Here is a 16,633-nt window from a genome sequence, read left to right as displayed (position 1 = left end):
ACACATTTTTTTAATTGCTTAAACAGATGAATGAGCTCACGGCCCACTTGATGTTGAGTAGCCCATAGACCTCAACAGCTTGAACGACGCTAACGTGTTAAGACATGAGTTCTAAGTCCAGTTTTATAATACAAAGACTGCATGGTGGGACAAACCGATACGCATTATTGCTATGCTATGCCTACATATGCTGGTTCACAAGATGCCATATCATCAATATTCCTGTTCAAATTGTTTAATAAGACTGACCAGCGCAAGGGACAGCTGGACTCTGCAGATGATTTCGAAAAAGGAATGCCCACATTGAGATATCAGGCTGAAGACTTTTAACTGTATTCAAACATCCGTGGTATGACCACAGGACCGAACCTTGTAGTGACAATGGCGGATATCGTTTTTGACATTTCAGTTTAACTATAAAACTATTTACAACATTTCTCCCTAACTTCTTAGAGAGAGAGTACTTTTTGTACATTAATTTATAATTATTTGCTATAGATAGGTCCAGAAAAAAAAAAAAAAAAAAAAAAAAAAAAATAACAAGCATCCCATACGTCAATGTCACAAAAATGGCACGATAAATACTTCGTCTAATAAAATTTAATTATTTTGTTAATGCGATAATCCCGTCACGTTCCCACACCGATTAACCAGATCTGTACAATAACACGCTCGTAATAGTTCTTAAACTCGTCGAGAGTTCGCGATCCGTGACGGCCTAGACGTGCCGAAGGCCACACAACTATTTACCTAGAAATGTTTATTTATTTACAAATCATCTTAGTTTTAATTATTTTTAGATTTGTTGTGAACGTTTTTTTTTGTTTGTTTGTCCAGTTGCACGCATGTCGGACTTCGTGGCAGGGATGAACAGAAATTACGTACTACTCGGGCGTGCCCTACTACCCTCGCCCTACTCTACCAATAAATGCGAAACAAACCGAAAACAAAAAAGTTGCAAATCCAAAATTGATAAAATATTGACATTTAACCTTTTCAAATATGGCACATGGTGTGTAATTGAATCCTCGTGTAGCAATTACGTACAGTTATGTACGACGCGTGGCTTCGACATCTTAGTCAGCGGTTATTGATAGGGCCAAAGGATGTTCGGTCGGTATGCAGAAGGGTCGCCTATCAAATTACAAGTCATTACTCGTTCATAATTTAAATTATGTATGTAGTATAATACGGGTCGTCTGGATTCAGTTCTTCGTAATAAACACGTGTAGTGAGAAAAGATTTTGCAATTCTGGGCCGATTTCGTTACTAGGTATTTTCTAATTATCTATTAAATTTGAGTTTTAAAATGGGGGCATCAGACTTTATTTTTTTCAGATGGCAACGTGGAACCGAGTGTGGATAGAATAAGGAATGAATATGTTATAGGAAGTCTGAAAGTGGCACCTGTGACAGAGAATGCGAGTGTGAGAGCTTGCGAAAAGACGATAATAATATGTGAAGAAAGGAGTGAGCGAAGAAATGGCAGATGATTGAGGAGTATGGAAAGTGGACACATGTTGCGCCAACCCCAGGTGACTGCGAGTAGGGCAGGAGAACGATTATGGCAATGTGGATATCGCTCATTTAGAATTATTTAGAAATACACGATACTGTTCAGTTGAAAATATTTTTGTAGACAAACAAGAACATATGGACCACTCTAGTGTAGGTAAGTAGTCACTGTCAATGACACCAACAATACCAATGGCACACCAATCCACTGCCTAAAAGTCGCAACCAGGTCTATTGCGCTTCTAAAGTCTCGGATTTAGCAGACGCACACAACAACTACTGCAAGTTTTGGGTAAATGTATTTAATTTTCGAACATTTCAGAGTTTCAATTCTAAATTCCCCACTCTAAGGAGCTTTGGCCTTGGCTCCAAGCTTTTTGCGCCCTTTCCTTTGTACCCCACTATACTCGAAAGTGTATCAAAGGCCATAAATTTCATGACCATAACTAGCATAATTATCACATTCTAAACAATTTCATCAACGTCTTGCATTTCCGTCGATTTCCAGTTTTTTTTTTTTTTTTTTTTTTTTTCCACAGGAGAAAATCGCCGGATCCCCACCCGCGCGGCAGGTGGGGTATGTGGGAGTTGAACCTCACTAAAAACTCCTGCCGCTCACAACCGGCGCCCTACCTCGGACCGGGCCGGAGCCCAGTCGGGGCTATTGAAACTGCGGGACAGGGTTGACGCAGAGCACATTACATCCATCCCACCGTCCCACGGACGCCGGACCGGTGGCCGCCAGCGACACGACCACCGGTTCCCTCGTTCAGCGGGCCGAGAGCCCGCTTTGATGGCGCCGCGTTACACCTTCCCCCAGAGCGGTCGGGGGAACGCGGTCTACCATCACCCGGCTTCCTATTGCGGATGAGCGTGCAGAGCACGCCACCCCACGTTTGGGTCCCTCCCCGCACAAAACGGGTGGGACCCCTAGCTCTTAGGGGGCCAGGTCACGGATACGACCCCGGTCCCGACCCCCTGCTCGGCGGCGGCGGGTTTCTGCGTAGTGAGGAGAGCTTTCCCTCACTCGCCCCGCCGCCTCCTTCTGCGAGATGGTGCACTCGCAGAAGTCGAGCATAGCCTTCCATGACTCATCGCTGCCAAGCATCGACGCCACGACGCCAGGCAACGACAAGTCAGGTCCTATCTTTGCGACCAGGACACGGCGCTGCACCTCCCAAGCGGGGCAGACAGCGAGCGTATGCTCCGCCGTGTCCAGGTCGTGTCCACAATGGTGACACCTCGTCGTCGGCTCAGCCCCTATCCGGCGCAGGTACTTCCCGAAGCATCCGTGCCCGGTCAGCACCTGCACCAGACGAAAGGTGAGACGTCCTTCGCCACGATTCACCCAGTCATCAAAGACCGGGTAAACCGCCTCGACGGTCCGTAGCCCCCACGTGGGGTTGGCCAGTCGCCTCGACCACGACTCGAGCACGGACCGCCGAGAATGGGCCTTCCGCGCCCGCAGCTCACTTTCGGGGAGACGCGCCACGCCCCGAGCACGAAGCTCGCTGCGCCACCGATAGTCGGCAGCGAGCGACTCCGCCTCCAGCTCCCATGGCGGCGTCCCCGCCAAAACACACGCCGCCTCGAAGGAGACGGAGCGATATCCGCGAATGACCCTGATGGCAACGGTGCGCTGCGGCCGGCGCAGGAACCGAGCCATAGTGGCCCGGTTGCGCGGCTCAGCCCACACAGGTGCACCGTACAGGGCCATCGATCGCACCACCCCCGCGTAGAGGCGGCGCACAACCTGATCCGGTCCCCCAATATTCGGGAGCAGCCGGCTCAAAGAACCGGCCGTCCCCATCAATCGGGGGACCAGCTCCGCAAAGTGAGCACGAAAAGCCCACCGGCTGTCCAACTCGAGGCCGAGGTACTTCAACTGCACCCCGACCCCTATCCGGACGCCTCCAACCACGATGTGGGTGTCAACTGGTGGCGCCCTCCGCGGCCCGTAAAACCACAGAGCCTCGGATTTACTGAGCGCCACGTCGAGACCCAGCCTCCTTATCCTTCCGACGACGAGGGCCACTCCCGCTGTGGCGAGACGGGCAGACTCCCTAAAATCATCCCCCCGGGCCACGACCAACGTGTCGTCCGCGTAACAAATAACGCGGAGGCCCGGGAGGAGGGCGCCCCTCAGCACCCAGTCGTACCCGATATTCCACAAGAGGGGGCCGAGAACCGACCCCTGCGGAACACCACGCACGACCGGAAAACGATGAAGGGTCCCACCGTACCCGGTACATACGACCGACCTGGCCCACAAATAGGACCCAACCAGCCGGCGGAGGTAGAGGGGCACTCCATGCCTCTCCAGTGCCCCCCCTATCACGGTCCAGGGCAGAGTGTTAAATGCGTTGGCGATGTCAAGAGACACCGCCAGCGCCACCCCACCCCGAGAAACGGCCTCGTCCGAGAGGGACCGCACGCGAAGAATTGCATCCACGGTCGAACGGCCCTCCCGGAAGCCGTACTGCTCCGCCGGTCGATTTCCAGTTAGAGAATCTTTGTTAAAGATATTTGACATTCGGAGTTTGGTTGCCTTTATATATCTTTTGACCACAAGTAATAGCATAGCAAATGAATATGCTGACGGTGAGTCGAATCTAGAATACTAATTGCGTTCCTTCACCGAATGTGCCAACTGTATCTTGCCTTAATAAACCCGTTGGGGTCGACCTTGCATCAACCTCGACACTATAAGGCACTCATTAATAAACTGCACTTTTTGCTCTCAAACGAGATCAGCAGACCGCAATGCAAACATTGCGTCATGATTATAACCATTCGCATTGCGACACTAATTGAACGAATGACAAATTAATAAATCCCTCTGATGATTTTGGTTATGATCTCAGGAATAGATGCCATTTGTGGCAAGAATAGACCACGAGTTTGACGGGGAAGAGAGGAGATATTGTAACATAATTTTTGATATTAAATAAGCACAAAACGGATTTCGTCCGTAGATTTTGGTTGCCAGTCCATAAGATATCGAGTAAAAACACTGCATTCTTGTCTAATGCTCGCGTTAAAGAGAGTTTTTTACTGGTGGTAGGACCTCTTGTGAGTCCGCACGGGTAGGTACCACCACTCTGCCTATTTCTGCCGTGAAGCAGTAATGCGTTTCGGTTTGAAGGGTGGGGTAGCCGTTGTAACTATACTGAGACTTTAGAACTGATATCTCAAGGTGGGTGGCGCATTTTCGTTGTAGATGTCTATGGGCTCCAGTAACCACTTAACACCAGGTGGGCTGTGTGCTCGTCCAACCATCTAAGCAATAAAAAAAAAAGCACAAAATGGATTTCGTCCGTAGATTTTGAGCACCAGTCTAGTAAGATACTGGCCGAAAACACTGCATATATCCATTTTATATTTTCATGTACTATCGATCGTTCATTCTTCTCTAATGCTCGCGTTAAAAAGAGTTGGAAAACTGTGGCAGATGTCATGGACGTACATTAGGGACTTTATTAAAGTTTAAAACTATTTTTATTGATTCCATCTTTATACAGGCTGCTTGCATTAATTATACTTCACTTTATCACCATATTATTAGTTCCCTGAGATGGATTTTCAAATATTGGGCTTTCACAAAATGCGATACTAAAGGTCGAGTTGAGGAGGTTGTATGAACAAACAAACAAATAAATAAGCATACAAGGAAAAAGTATAGCTAGCAATAACAACGCTTTGTACGTATGTACGTCGACAGCTGAAGGGGGATATAATTGAAAAAAATAGTATATTTATTACAAATAACATTGATTTTACAATTTACCTATAACATAGATGGGTTTTACTAAACGACACTTAATTATGATACTTCAGTTTGGTGTATGTAATGAAAATTATAGTAATTATCTATAAGCGAATGTTTAGGTGATTTGTATACGCAGTTCGCAGACAAATCGGTAATACATAGACTTTCTCCATAATTATTCCGATTATCTCTGATAACGGAATCAGTAGGAGAGGCTGAATACCATCCAGGCACTCACGATGGAACATCACATTCTGAAACCCCCGTGAGATTGCCTTCTACCCCGGAACAGTACAAATCTGCTACTACATACATAAGATGGTATAATATAGGTGATAGGTATAGGGTGTATGTTTGACTTATACCAATCCCGATGGTGTTCGAACGATTATATTACAAGCCCTGATGCATATTGTACCTGTTTTCTTTACTGGACAAGTTCCGAATTTAGATAGACCCTTCAAACGCTTAGAGAAAGATAATAAAATGTATGCTATGCGTTTGAGGTCATCACGACCATGCCGATCCGAGACCGGTCATATTCCGAAGTTCACCTTCAGCAGGGCATTCAGAGTTCAAAGCGGTTAGGATCCTAAAATTTCCTCTTCGGCTCTAGCTTTACTATCTTTGGCCATGGAGTCTTACATATCCCTCTCCCTAGGCACAGGAAAACCGTAGCGAGCGCGCCACTCGCCCTAAAAAAAATTTATCTTCAAAATTGATAGAAGAACTCACTGTATCAAAATGGGCAGTTATTGTCCGTAAGTACAGACTTTCAAGTTTGTATTAATTCAGAATCACGTAATCATGATGACGTGATTCTCGTGTCCCTTAACCATTGGCACAGTTGGCCTCACGCCATCGATGTACTATTAAACATTTTAAATGAAAAATGCGCGTTGTGTTATCTTGGATTTTATTCAATATGCAAGCCATTTGCACTTACATCTCTTCTATATGACTAAAAATCAGTGTATTTTTTTCAGTGCGGTCTCACAAGACACTTTACCATCAGTAGTTACGCAAATTATAATTTATATGGGGTTTATTTTTATTACACGATGTTATTCTTTGAACGCGGACCGTATTTCATCAGAAAAATTAGTACCTGCCTGCGGGATTTAAACACTAGCACAGTCGCATCAATACGAATGAACCGGGCGTCTTATCCTTTAGGCCACGACGACGTCTTAACAATTAACAATTCATTTTTCTAAATTCTTAACGTTAACCTTTATGCCTTTTGTGTTCCACTGCTATTCAACTCCATCTCCGTCTATTTCATTTCCACTGGCCTTCGTTAACTCCCATCTATAATCTCGCTAAGTAATACGGCAATCTGAGCCGGTTCCCTAAATGGTAATGTAAAACTCTCAATTAGAATGAGTACAGTTAAGATAACGCGTGCGACGACAGGGCGCTCACGTCTGGAATGCAGTCGGGACCAGTTCCGCTTCACCGCAGCAAAATGATTTATGGGGGGACCAGTGCGAGCGTTAGACGTGGTCAACGTATGTCAGAGTCTGTGTGTGCCGATGACGATCATTTACTGACCCCACGAAGATATTTGTGATCTTATATGACATTCAGGGTGTTGAATACCGAAAATATATGAGCAGGGAATGTGCCACTTACAGATGTTACAAAATAAATCCAATACATAAGTTTGAGAGACAAGATATGAGATAAGAGGGGAGAAATCATCTGGTCAGGTGGTGTCTGCAAGGTCCGATAACAGTCTATTGTCGTCGTGGCCGAAAGGTGAAGTCTTCCAATGCATTCGTATCTAACGATGCAACGGTGTTCGAATCCCGCCGGTGTGTAACATTTTTTTTAATGAAATACGTACTTAACAGAATATGTTCACAAAACACAACAAAATATGCTTACTGGTGCTAAGACCTCTTGTGAGTTCGCACGGGTAGGTACCACCACCCTGCCTATTTCTGGGGGAAGGTTGGGGCAGCCGATGTAACTATACCGAGACTTTAGAACTCATATCTCAAGGTGGGTGGCGGCATTTACGTTGTAGATGTCTATGGGCTCCGATAACCACTTAACACCAGGTGGGCTGTGAGCTCGTCCACCCATATATGCAATAAAAAAATCTAGATTTTTACAGGTTGCCCGTGAGTCTGTCTGGTGGGTGACGTTATTAGACTGATGTGTGCTTTCCGCAATTTCATTGTCTCATAGCCAAGTGGCGGTATCACTGATTGCTACCCTGATTACTTAATTGTTGGTATTACGTTCCAAAGTCTCCAGACGTATAGTAATTTCAACGTTCTAGAGTTAAATCATCAAGTTAAAACGTTACGACGTAATCTAGATTATTATAAATGTTGTATAGGACATTATAACGTTACGTGACTCTTTAATTTTCCTGTATTAAATTTTTTATCTAAACAGCATTCAACTAAGTCGCAAATCGCGTGTGCCTTTATATTTTTACCCACTTGCAACCTATAACTTATACGGTTATTATTATTTGCAATATGGAAAGGTTGGGGTCGCGGTATGTGAAATATCTTTTTTTTTCCTATCTAAGCTGATGGTCTTGTGAGACCTAATCAGAGTCAACGGACGAGTAGATGAGCTCACGGGGCTCAAGCCTGACGTTGTTGCTAACACGAATCCTAGCAAGAGCAGTGCTTTGCAGAATCTACCACCGGATCGGAATCGGGACCCACTGCGAAATCGGGCCGATACCGAGAGGTATTAAGTAAGACCTTTGGGTATATTTCCATAAGGTAAATGTGGATATGCGTCGGGATATCATACGAAATCCATAAGGTACTCCCTCCACTATCCTCAGCTAACGGGAATTGGTATAATCCGTACGTGTCGAGTATTCCGCATCGCACTGCCGCATGGAAGAGCAGAGTTACACGGTACGTTCTACCTGGCTCTAACGGGGCCTGATTTAAACCAAATTATTATTATTAATCAATCCTCCTCCTTGCGTCGTATTCCTCATTGCTGAGGGTCGTGACCACCCTTTTGTATTACCTTCGCACGCACGATCTTTCTCCATCCATTCTTGTCCCTGGCGGTGTGGTGGGCGTTGTGAAACGTGGAATCAAGAGCGGAGCGGATCTGGTCGGACCAACGTATTGGGCTGCGCCCTCAATACTAATATATAAATCTACAGTGGTTTTTACGGATGTTCCGTTATAACTACTGAACCATGCATCCGATTGACTTGAAACTTGGTATCCATGTAGAAAATACATGTGCTTAATGGATAGGCTAATATTTATATGAGTGTTGGACTCCCTACACCAGTTGCGGGGGCGTTAATGATGAGAATCTTTGTGGGGGTGAGAAATAATAATTTTAATTTTAAATGCCCAGCGAAGCGGACGGGTACAGCTAGTATTTCATAAAATTCTCAGCTTCAAAAGCCACCGCGAATCTAGAAAAGTCTTTACAATCTTACTTCCGCATAATGTTTAGCTACATTAAGTCAGATCTTAAGTGACTTAGTAAGTAGTTCTCTGAAAACTTGTTTTTCTACTAAAAGTACTTTTTTTTTTCTTTCACAACTTTAAACGTAACGATCTTGTTATAGATTTATTCTCAACTAGCGACCCGCCCTCGCTTCGCTCGGAAACATTAAATTTTATTATTAATAGCCGAGTCTCGCGATGTTACCCGTGGTTATTGTCGCACCGCGAGTGACGCCGCGGGACGAAACTAGTCTAAAAAAAGCCTAAGTAGCCTAAGTTACTCATTATATCATCAGCTAACTATCAGTGAAAGTCTCGTCAAAATCGGTCCAGCCGTTCCAGAAATTAGCTGGAATAAACAGACACACAGACAGATAAACAAAAAATGTTATTTTGGTGTATGTACCGTATAAATATGCATATATGCATCTAGTAAAAAGCGGTTATTTCAATATTACAAACAGACACTCCAATTTTATTTATATGTATAGATTCTCAATTCAAACTTTAAAAGGACCGGTTTAAATTAGCACTCTTCTAAGTTTAATTCGTAAGGAAGCAACTGGCGAATGAGTCATCGGGTCATTTTTGTGTTGTTCGCTCATTAAAAAGTAACCAAACGACCTTCGCGTGAATGACAGTTTCCTGTTTACGCGGTTGTCTCGTCTTGCATTATCACTTAAACATGTCAGGTCAATAATGGACAACTGCACTAAGTTGTTACGCAAGGAAAATAATTTGGGCGCAAGTAAGTACTAGTTAGATAAAATATTTGTTTTTCAAACATTCCTTCGAACATGCACTTTCGACTTAAGGAAACTCGCAACCGCCAATCTTCTGAATTGTCTTCAAACTACTGTGATGTTTTGAACATCCCGTACTCTCTAGGGAGACCACTAAGCATAATCTGATTAAAATCTGCACTAGACGACGACCAGTCTTAAAGATTAAGCCAGAGCGGTTTCATGTCTAGCCACGTTTGTGAGGATCCACCAAGCTTTACGACTCGGTGCTCGAAGGACCATTCTTGGTTATGATACATGTTGTTAAGAGTTAGCCCCTATCTCCAGACTCGTATCATCATACACTTGGGACAATGGCTTGCGAACTTTTCCGCCGCACCAATATATCAAGAATAATCCAAATATCTTTGAGATGTTTTTTCGCAAATGTTCTCATTAAATAACTCAAAAATAATGGCGACTTACAGAAACTGTGATTATGCATTATTATCAGAGAGATGTCAAATGACAGACATTATTAATGGACCTCTTCTGAGTCCGCACGGGCAGGTACCACCACCCTGCCTATTTCTGCCGTGAAGCAGTAATGCGTTTCGGTTTGAAGGGTGGGGCAGCCGTTGTAACCATACTGAGACCTTAGAACTTATATCTCAAGGTGGGTGGCACATTTACGTTGTAGGTATCTATGGGCTCCTGTAACTACTTAACACCAAGAGGGCTGTGAGCTCGTGCACCCATCAAAGAAAAAGAAAAAAAAACGCGATGCTCGTCGCGGCCTCCTGGATCCGACTTATTGGGGATCACAAGGTGTCCGCCACGGCTCACTAAGCTAAACATGATTTCTAGTCTGGCGTGTTAATAAATAACTGTTAACAGTCCACATGAAACCGTACCATTACTGAGACCTGGTAACGCCCATGTCGTACCGTATTTTAGACTAATTTAGACACTTCTCTAGAACTTTTAGAACGCACTCGGCAATTATGCACATCAATATAATATAATATAGGTCGATATTTGAAAAAATTTCGCCACTATTTTTTTTTGTGACTTCCCTTTCTTTACCCATTGCCTAAGAAGTTTTGATTTGGCCTATAAATTATCGTTTAAGTAAATAATAAGTACATATCTAAAAGCTGCAAGTACTATGCAATCTTTTAAAATACGCAACATAGTCCTTGAGCCATTTTATTTTTTCTCAAGTATTTTTCTTTGAGATATCCTTTAAGTTCTTTCCTTCAGTTCTATAATTGAATTTTGTGCGTACGATTAGATCTACAGCGGGCGGCCACTGGCCAGATTTTTCTGTCACGAACAGAGAACCTTTGATTAAGCCCATCAATACTCCGGCACACAAACATTCGACTCAATCCATATTTATCTTGCCAATCCATTTCAATATCGAATATTTATAAAATGATTGGCGCGAAAATTATAAAACATGTTGAATGTCAGATTATGAGAACGACATGTTCCAAATTCGAATGTAATTTTTTTGTAACGATATTTATGGCCAGACTGTGTACACTAAAGCATAACAATAAACCACATAATGACATCATGCATTGTGATTACTGTTGAAAATACATACTTATTAGAATATTAATTAGGCTTTAGATTTAAAATGTTATGTAAAATGTAAATCATATACAAAAATAGTCATTGGACGATTGTTTTAATTTAAGTAAGATCTTTTAAAATTATTTTTCCAATGTTTATTTTTAGTGTTCCGTTATCTATTGCCGTTATTACGTAACAATTTCAAACCACAATTTAATACATTACTTTGCGAAAAGTATATTACAATAAATAATAATATTCCATTTACAATAATATTATAATAAAGACGTTTTGAAAACAATCAATAGAACAAATAGCTTGTCCAGATGATACACGTCATTACGGATCCTCCCGATCCATTAACGGTGCTTTTAGGTACCTCAAGCACCCGTCGCCGTCCTCGTCGAACTCGTTGCTTGCGACGAAGGGCTCGACGAGTAAATTAACCCACAGACACAGCCCACTGAGTTTCTCGCCGGATCTTCTCAGTGGGTCGCGTTTCCGATCCGGTGGTAGATTCTGCGAAGCACGGCTTTTGCTAGGGTTAGTCTTAGCAACACTCCCGATTTGAGCCCCGTGAGCTCACCTACACATCAGGGAGAAGCTGAAATAGCCTCTCAAGGCAATCAGCATACTGTTACCGTTACCGTAGCCGATACCGTTTAGTGGGTAAATACCGTTATACCCTAAATACCCTCCTTAAGCCCGCGGTCCGCTGCCAACATCTGCAAACCATCCAGTCCCAAATACACCACGCGCCCCCTAAATAAAATTGTGATGAATGGACTATCATGATATGGGTTTCAGTACCACGTTAAATTCTTTCAATTATAATTAAGCTATTTAAGGTGTATTATTATTATTATTATGGAAATTAATGTACTTTTACGGTTTTATTTGGTAAGGTGTAGTGTGACTAGTGTGAGTCCTTACTGGAAGGCATCACCATACTGCTTATTTTTGACGTAGAAAAGCGAATGTTCCTGAAGGATTATTCATTTTGCAATACAATTGAGATTTCGATGTCACATCTCATGGGTAGCATGGCTGTGTCATCAGATGGGCCATTACATGTACTCGCATTAGGGCAATCAATTCAATCAATCAATAATATTTATACTAAGGTATATTCAAACGATTGGTTTATCAATCTTAATATGTTATTTTTATATGTCAATTAGTTTTAAATTAGCTGATCTGATTGTCCTTATCACATATGTACATACATACATTATATTAATACTGAATTGGCAATTTGTATCAATAAATAAATTCATGATAAAAAAACAATGAAATTGTATTATTTTCTGTGAAACTTTGCACAGTACATGATTACTTTCATGTTTATTACTCATGTTTTTTTATTGTATGGATTTGTGAATAAGATCACATCATTAAGAAGTAAGAAAAAAGTAAGTTTTCTGAATTCACTATATGTAATATGATACGTAATAATAACTAATCCTACTAAATCTTTGTTTTAAGTAAATTGAAAATATATTTTATTTTCCAAGTATAGCTGTTTGAAAAATTATGCCAGACAAAAACATGATAATTAACATTAACAAATTATTTTTATCTAAAGCTAAATAAGGATGGTTTCATAAAGGAGCACATCTGATGAAATAGGAAACAGATATGGTGTTCCTGTGCTATCCCTTATCTGCAACTTCCTGTGATAGATAGTTTCCGAGTTTGAAAACTTTTTGAGTGCATTTAATGCGTTATCAAACAGGATAAGAGAATGTTATGTTGAAATTTATTCAATATGATGCACATTTAAAATGTTTCATGGTCCTTAGTCTAAATCTATACATATAATGAGAAATAAGTTAATGAATAGGAATATAAAGTAAGGAAAACAACAAAATTCTTGAAAATTCAAATATTGGAGAAAGTAATATATTTAGAGTGGTCTTAACAGAATAATATTTCATGTTTTAAATTTTGGTATCATTATCATTTTAGTTCACAAGTGCTATTCAATAATACTAATTGGTTTTTGTAAATAGTGTAAATCAATTACAAGGGTTATTATTAGTTATATTGTTTTAGAAGTTCTGGAACAGAATACTATAGACTCAGTGTAATTAATTTAATTTGAATATTTGACAAACAGTCACAACAAATGTTTCTTACTGAAGAACTTACTGACTCAAGAATGTTACTTGTTTTTATCTTACTTGAATTGTTTAAATATATTTTTATTGTAGTTTATGACATGTTGAGGGAATTTTACTGGAATTCTAAAGGACTAAACAGGTCTAAATTTAGAACGCGAGATTTTTTTACACTGTAAATATCTTATTTGACTTTTTATTATGAGAAACACACAGTGGAAATACTGTTGTAGCTGGTATTGGTATCAGTTATGTCAAAACGATTGGAAAGACTATTTATTAACAATGCCCATCTCGCGATAATTTTTTTGAGTTTTAATTTAGATAAAATCATGAATGAAACTAGATGTTTCGATAAATTCCAGATTATGTTACAATAAGGTGATGCATCATACGATTAATATGTTTCAAATATAGTATGCGCTCTATACATTTTCAACAACCGTTTGTAGCATAAACAAGACACCATGTTTGTAAACATATCACCGGCGAATATTCAATTGCACTCACCAAGACTTTGACGAAACGGTTCTCCAGCTCATCTCTGTCCGGCATCGGTGGCTTCGTGCGGCTCCTCGTGGAAGCCTGCCGGACATGGTTACTCTTTCCAGGCGCACCCGTACCGTCCAACATCGTCTGCTCCCTCGAAGTTATCAAACCCATTTTCTGTACACTCAAACTTCACTAATCACACTTTTCGGAAACATCGCGACGTATTTAATTTATCACAGATAAACACGCGCGTTTTTAATCAATAGGTCACATTACATACGTTCTTCGTAAGTAATCGAGTTAACCAGCAAATAAACGCAACAACAAAGCGACTTTGAATCATCAAACGAACTTCTATGAATGAAGTGCCGGAAAAGAAAAACTCGTAAGTGACAGGTAGGCTACAAAACTGACGTTTCATACGAACAAATCGCAAATGTCATTGTCAAATGTTGACAAGCCATTTGTTTCGTCTATATTTTACGGCCATTAGTATTTTAATTTTTAAGCGCTTTCGGTAATAATTGTTGGTTAATGAAATGTAATTTTTGGGCAAATCCATGACGTTTTATTCAATTTCTCAATCAAATTACATAATTTTATGGAAACATTGGCGGTACCATACTCTAAAAAATTTAAAGCAAAAAATCTTGCTTAGGTTTCATACTTCAGTGGCATTTTTTTATTCATTATTATGGAACTTATTGTTTAGTGTCAAATGTCAAAATGAATAATATCATTGTTTATTTAGAGATGTAACAACCAGCCTCTCGCGCGTTATTTTTGCCTGCATATTGACCGTCCAAATCTTGGACGGCGCGTAGTCCGGATTTCGGACTCTTAACAGATAATTATAACATCCTCCCTCGATCCTAGGTCTGGGTCGTACCTGGTTCAGAGATTATCCATTGCCATACAGCGTGGCAATGCTGCTAGCGTAATGGGTACTTTCGGGCCGGGTGCCATCCAGAGTGGCTTGTTTGACTAGCCGATACCTACGCACGCATTGCTATTAGCGTGGACCTTTATGTTACTTATGACGACGCTTGCAGCTGAAAGTAAGTATTGTACTTTTTGACGAAGCATGTTGTTGATAACTTTATTTCTGTAATCTGACGAAGCAAGTTGCGGATAATAACATGTACTTTTAGGTTAGGAATATTGTGTTCTTTTTTTTATAATAAATAATTGGAATTTGTAATCGATACATTATAACATTGTAGTTTACTCTTTCTAATACATTTAAACTGTACCCAATGAATTTACCTTCTCTCTCACACAATATTTACGAAAAAATAGCTGAAGGGGACTGTGTGACTGTGAATCAGTGTCATAGATTTTTTTTTAAGTGATTTTATGACCTGGTAACTAAGACCTTTAAGTCATGTCTTATTTTAATTTATATTCTTATTTTTATGAAAAATGATAATATGGAGTGAAATGAAATGTTTTGATTAATTTGAAACGTTACACAACTGGGATGAAATTAAATGAAATGAGATGATATGGAATGAAATATAATCTTAGTAAAATGGTGGTCATTTACTAAAATTTTTTCAGTGGACTTTTTGGAGGATCCCGAGAAGTTGCGTCCAGCGGCTTTGTTTCATTTTCCCACATTTGTGCACTTTCACAGATATTAAACAGTTAATAAACCACCGTTATTACACATTTAAACCCGAAGAAACACTAAATAGACAAAATAAAACAAATTACACAACTTCACTCCTCGCGTTCCCGCCAAAAAGTCTGTCATAGATTATACATGATCAGTGCATAGATTATATACCGGTAAAATGGGGCGATTAGGGATTGACAGGCGAATCGGGAAAAAACCGGGAAAATCTTTCGACGCTCAATATAAGTTTTATATTCGTTGCAAAATCTTCCATTTTTTGTAGTTTAATAGTAGAATGTTCAAGGTTCACAAAACAACTCTGAATATGCATGATAATAGCTGCTAACTTATAAAAAATCGCGTTTCAAATTAACTTCCTGTGGTGGTCATTAATTTAGTGCTAGAAACTTTGCTCTCTTTTATTTATTTGATAATAATAGAAGACGACTATGATTTATAAACGTTATTTAGTGTTTGAACCAGCATATATATTAAAGGTAAGTCTCAGTTGTTATTGGTTTTAATGTATTTGATTAAATAAAAATACATGTAAAAATCTGTTGTTTTTGGGGATATTGGGGACGTCTTAGGTACAAATAACAACGAAAAAGGGGTCAATTGGGATGAGAATACGTGAAATGGAAACGACCTAAGTATAAATAGGTACAGGTTTGTAGGGTTGTCTATGTAGTTATAACAATATTTTTTAAATTTGTTGGTAAAAATCTGGTTTATTCGAAGCGAAATTGGGAATAAGTCTTTATTTGAAATAGATAAGCAATTTAATATAAGTAAGTCGATTTTGCAGAGACATGTAACAAGATCAATGAAATCTCAAGGTGGACAAAAATGTCTAAGTAATACATAATAAAATATTTAATATTTGTTCAGAGTTCATCTGATTAATCCATGGAATAACCGACACACCTAATCTCTTAACCCAGATAGAAATATCAGTACTGTCGATTGCACCTATAATTGAGGTGATGTCTGCCATGTACTTTTGTCAGTTTTTCAATTTTTTTTATTGATGATCACTTTGTTGTTGCAACTAAATAAATAAATTAATTAAAACTATATATAAAAATAAAAGTAGTGCCAACCCTAGGAAATTTCTCATTTCATCCCAATTAACCGCAATTTTCGGGTAAATAGGGATTACACCTATTTTTGCATTTTTTGCTTAAACTGGAATGCTAGTTGCATAATTTTAAATTAGACAACAAAGATCCCCCCAAGACTCAATCATTTTGATCCTGATATAGCATTATATACATCAACAACTACCTTAAAATTGCTCATAAAGTTGGAATTTGTCCCTAATCGCCCCATTTTACGGTACTTAATATATGGATCAGTGTCGAATA

The 16,633-nt window shown here is 40.2% G+C and overlaps 1 protein-coding gene across 1 annotated transcript in view; it reads right to left on the bottom strand.

Annotated features, from left to right (window-relative positions):
• Positions 1-14,018, bottom strand: part of Frl (formin-like protein) — a 105,570-nt gene extending 91,552 nt beyond the window's left edge. Inside the window, 1 exon segment of the mRNA XM_028180126.2 lies at positions 13,667-14,018. Within this exon segment, the coding sequence (XP_028035927.2) occupies positions 13,667-13,819 (153 nt within the window). The 5' untranslated portion in view covers positions 13,820-14,018.
• Between the last annotated feature and the right edge of the window lie 2,615 nt (positions 14,019-16,633).

Source organism: Bombyx mandarina, chromosome 08, assembly GCF_030267445.1.
Source record: "Bombyx mandarina strain Sakado chromosome 08, ASM3026744v2".
NCBI lineage: Eukaryota > Metazoa > Arthropoda > Insecta > Lepidoptera > Bombycidae > Bombyx > Bombyx mandarina.
This window is presented reverse-complemented; position numbering and strand designations above follow the sequence as displayed.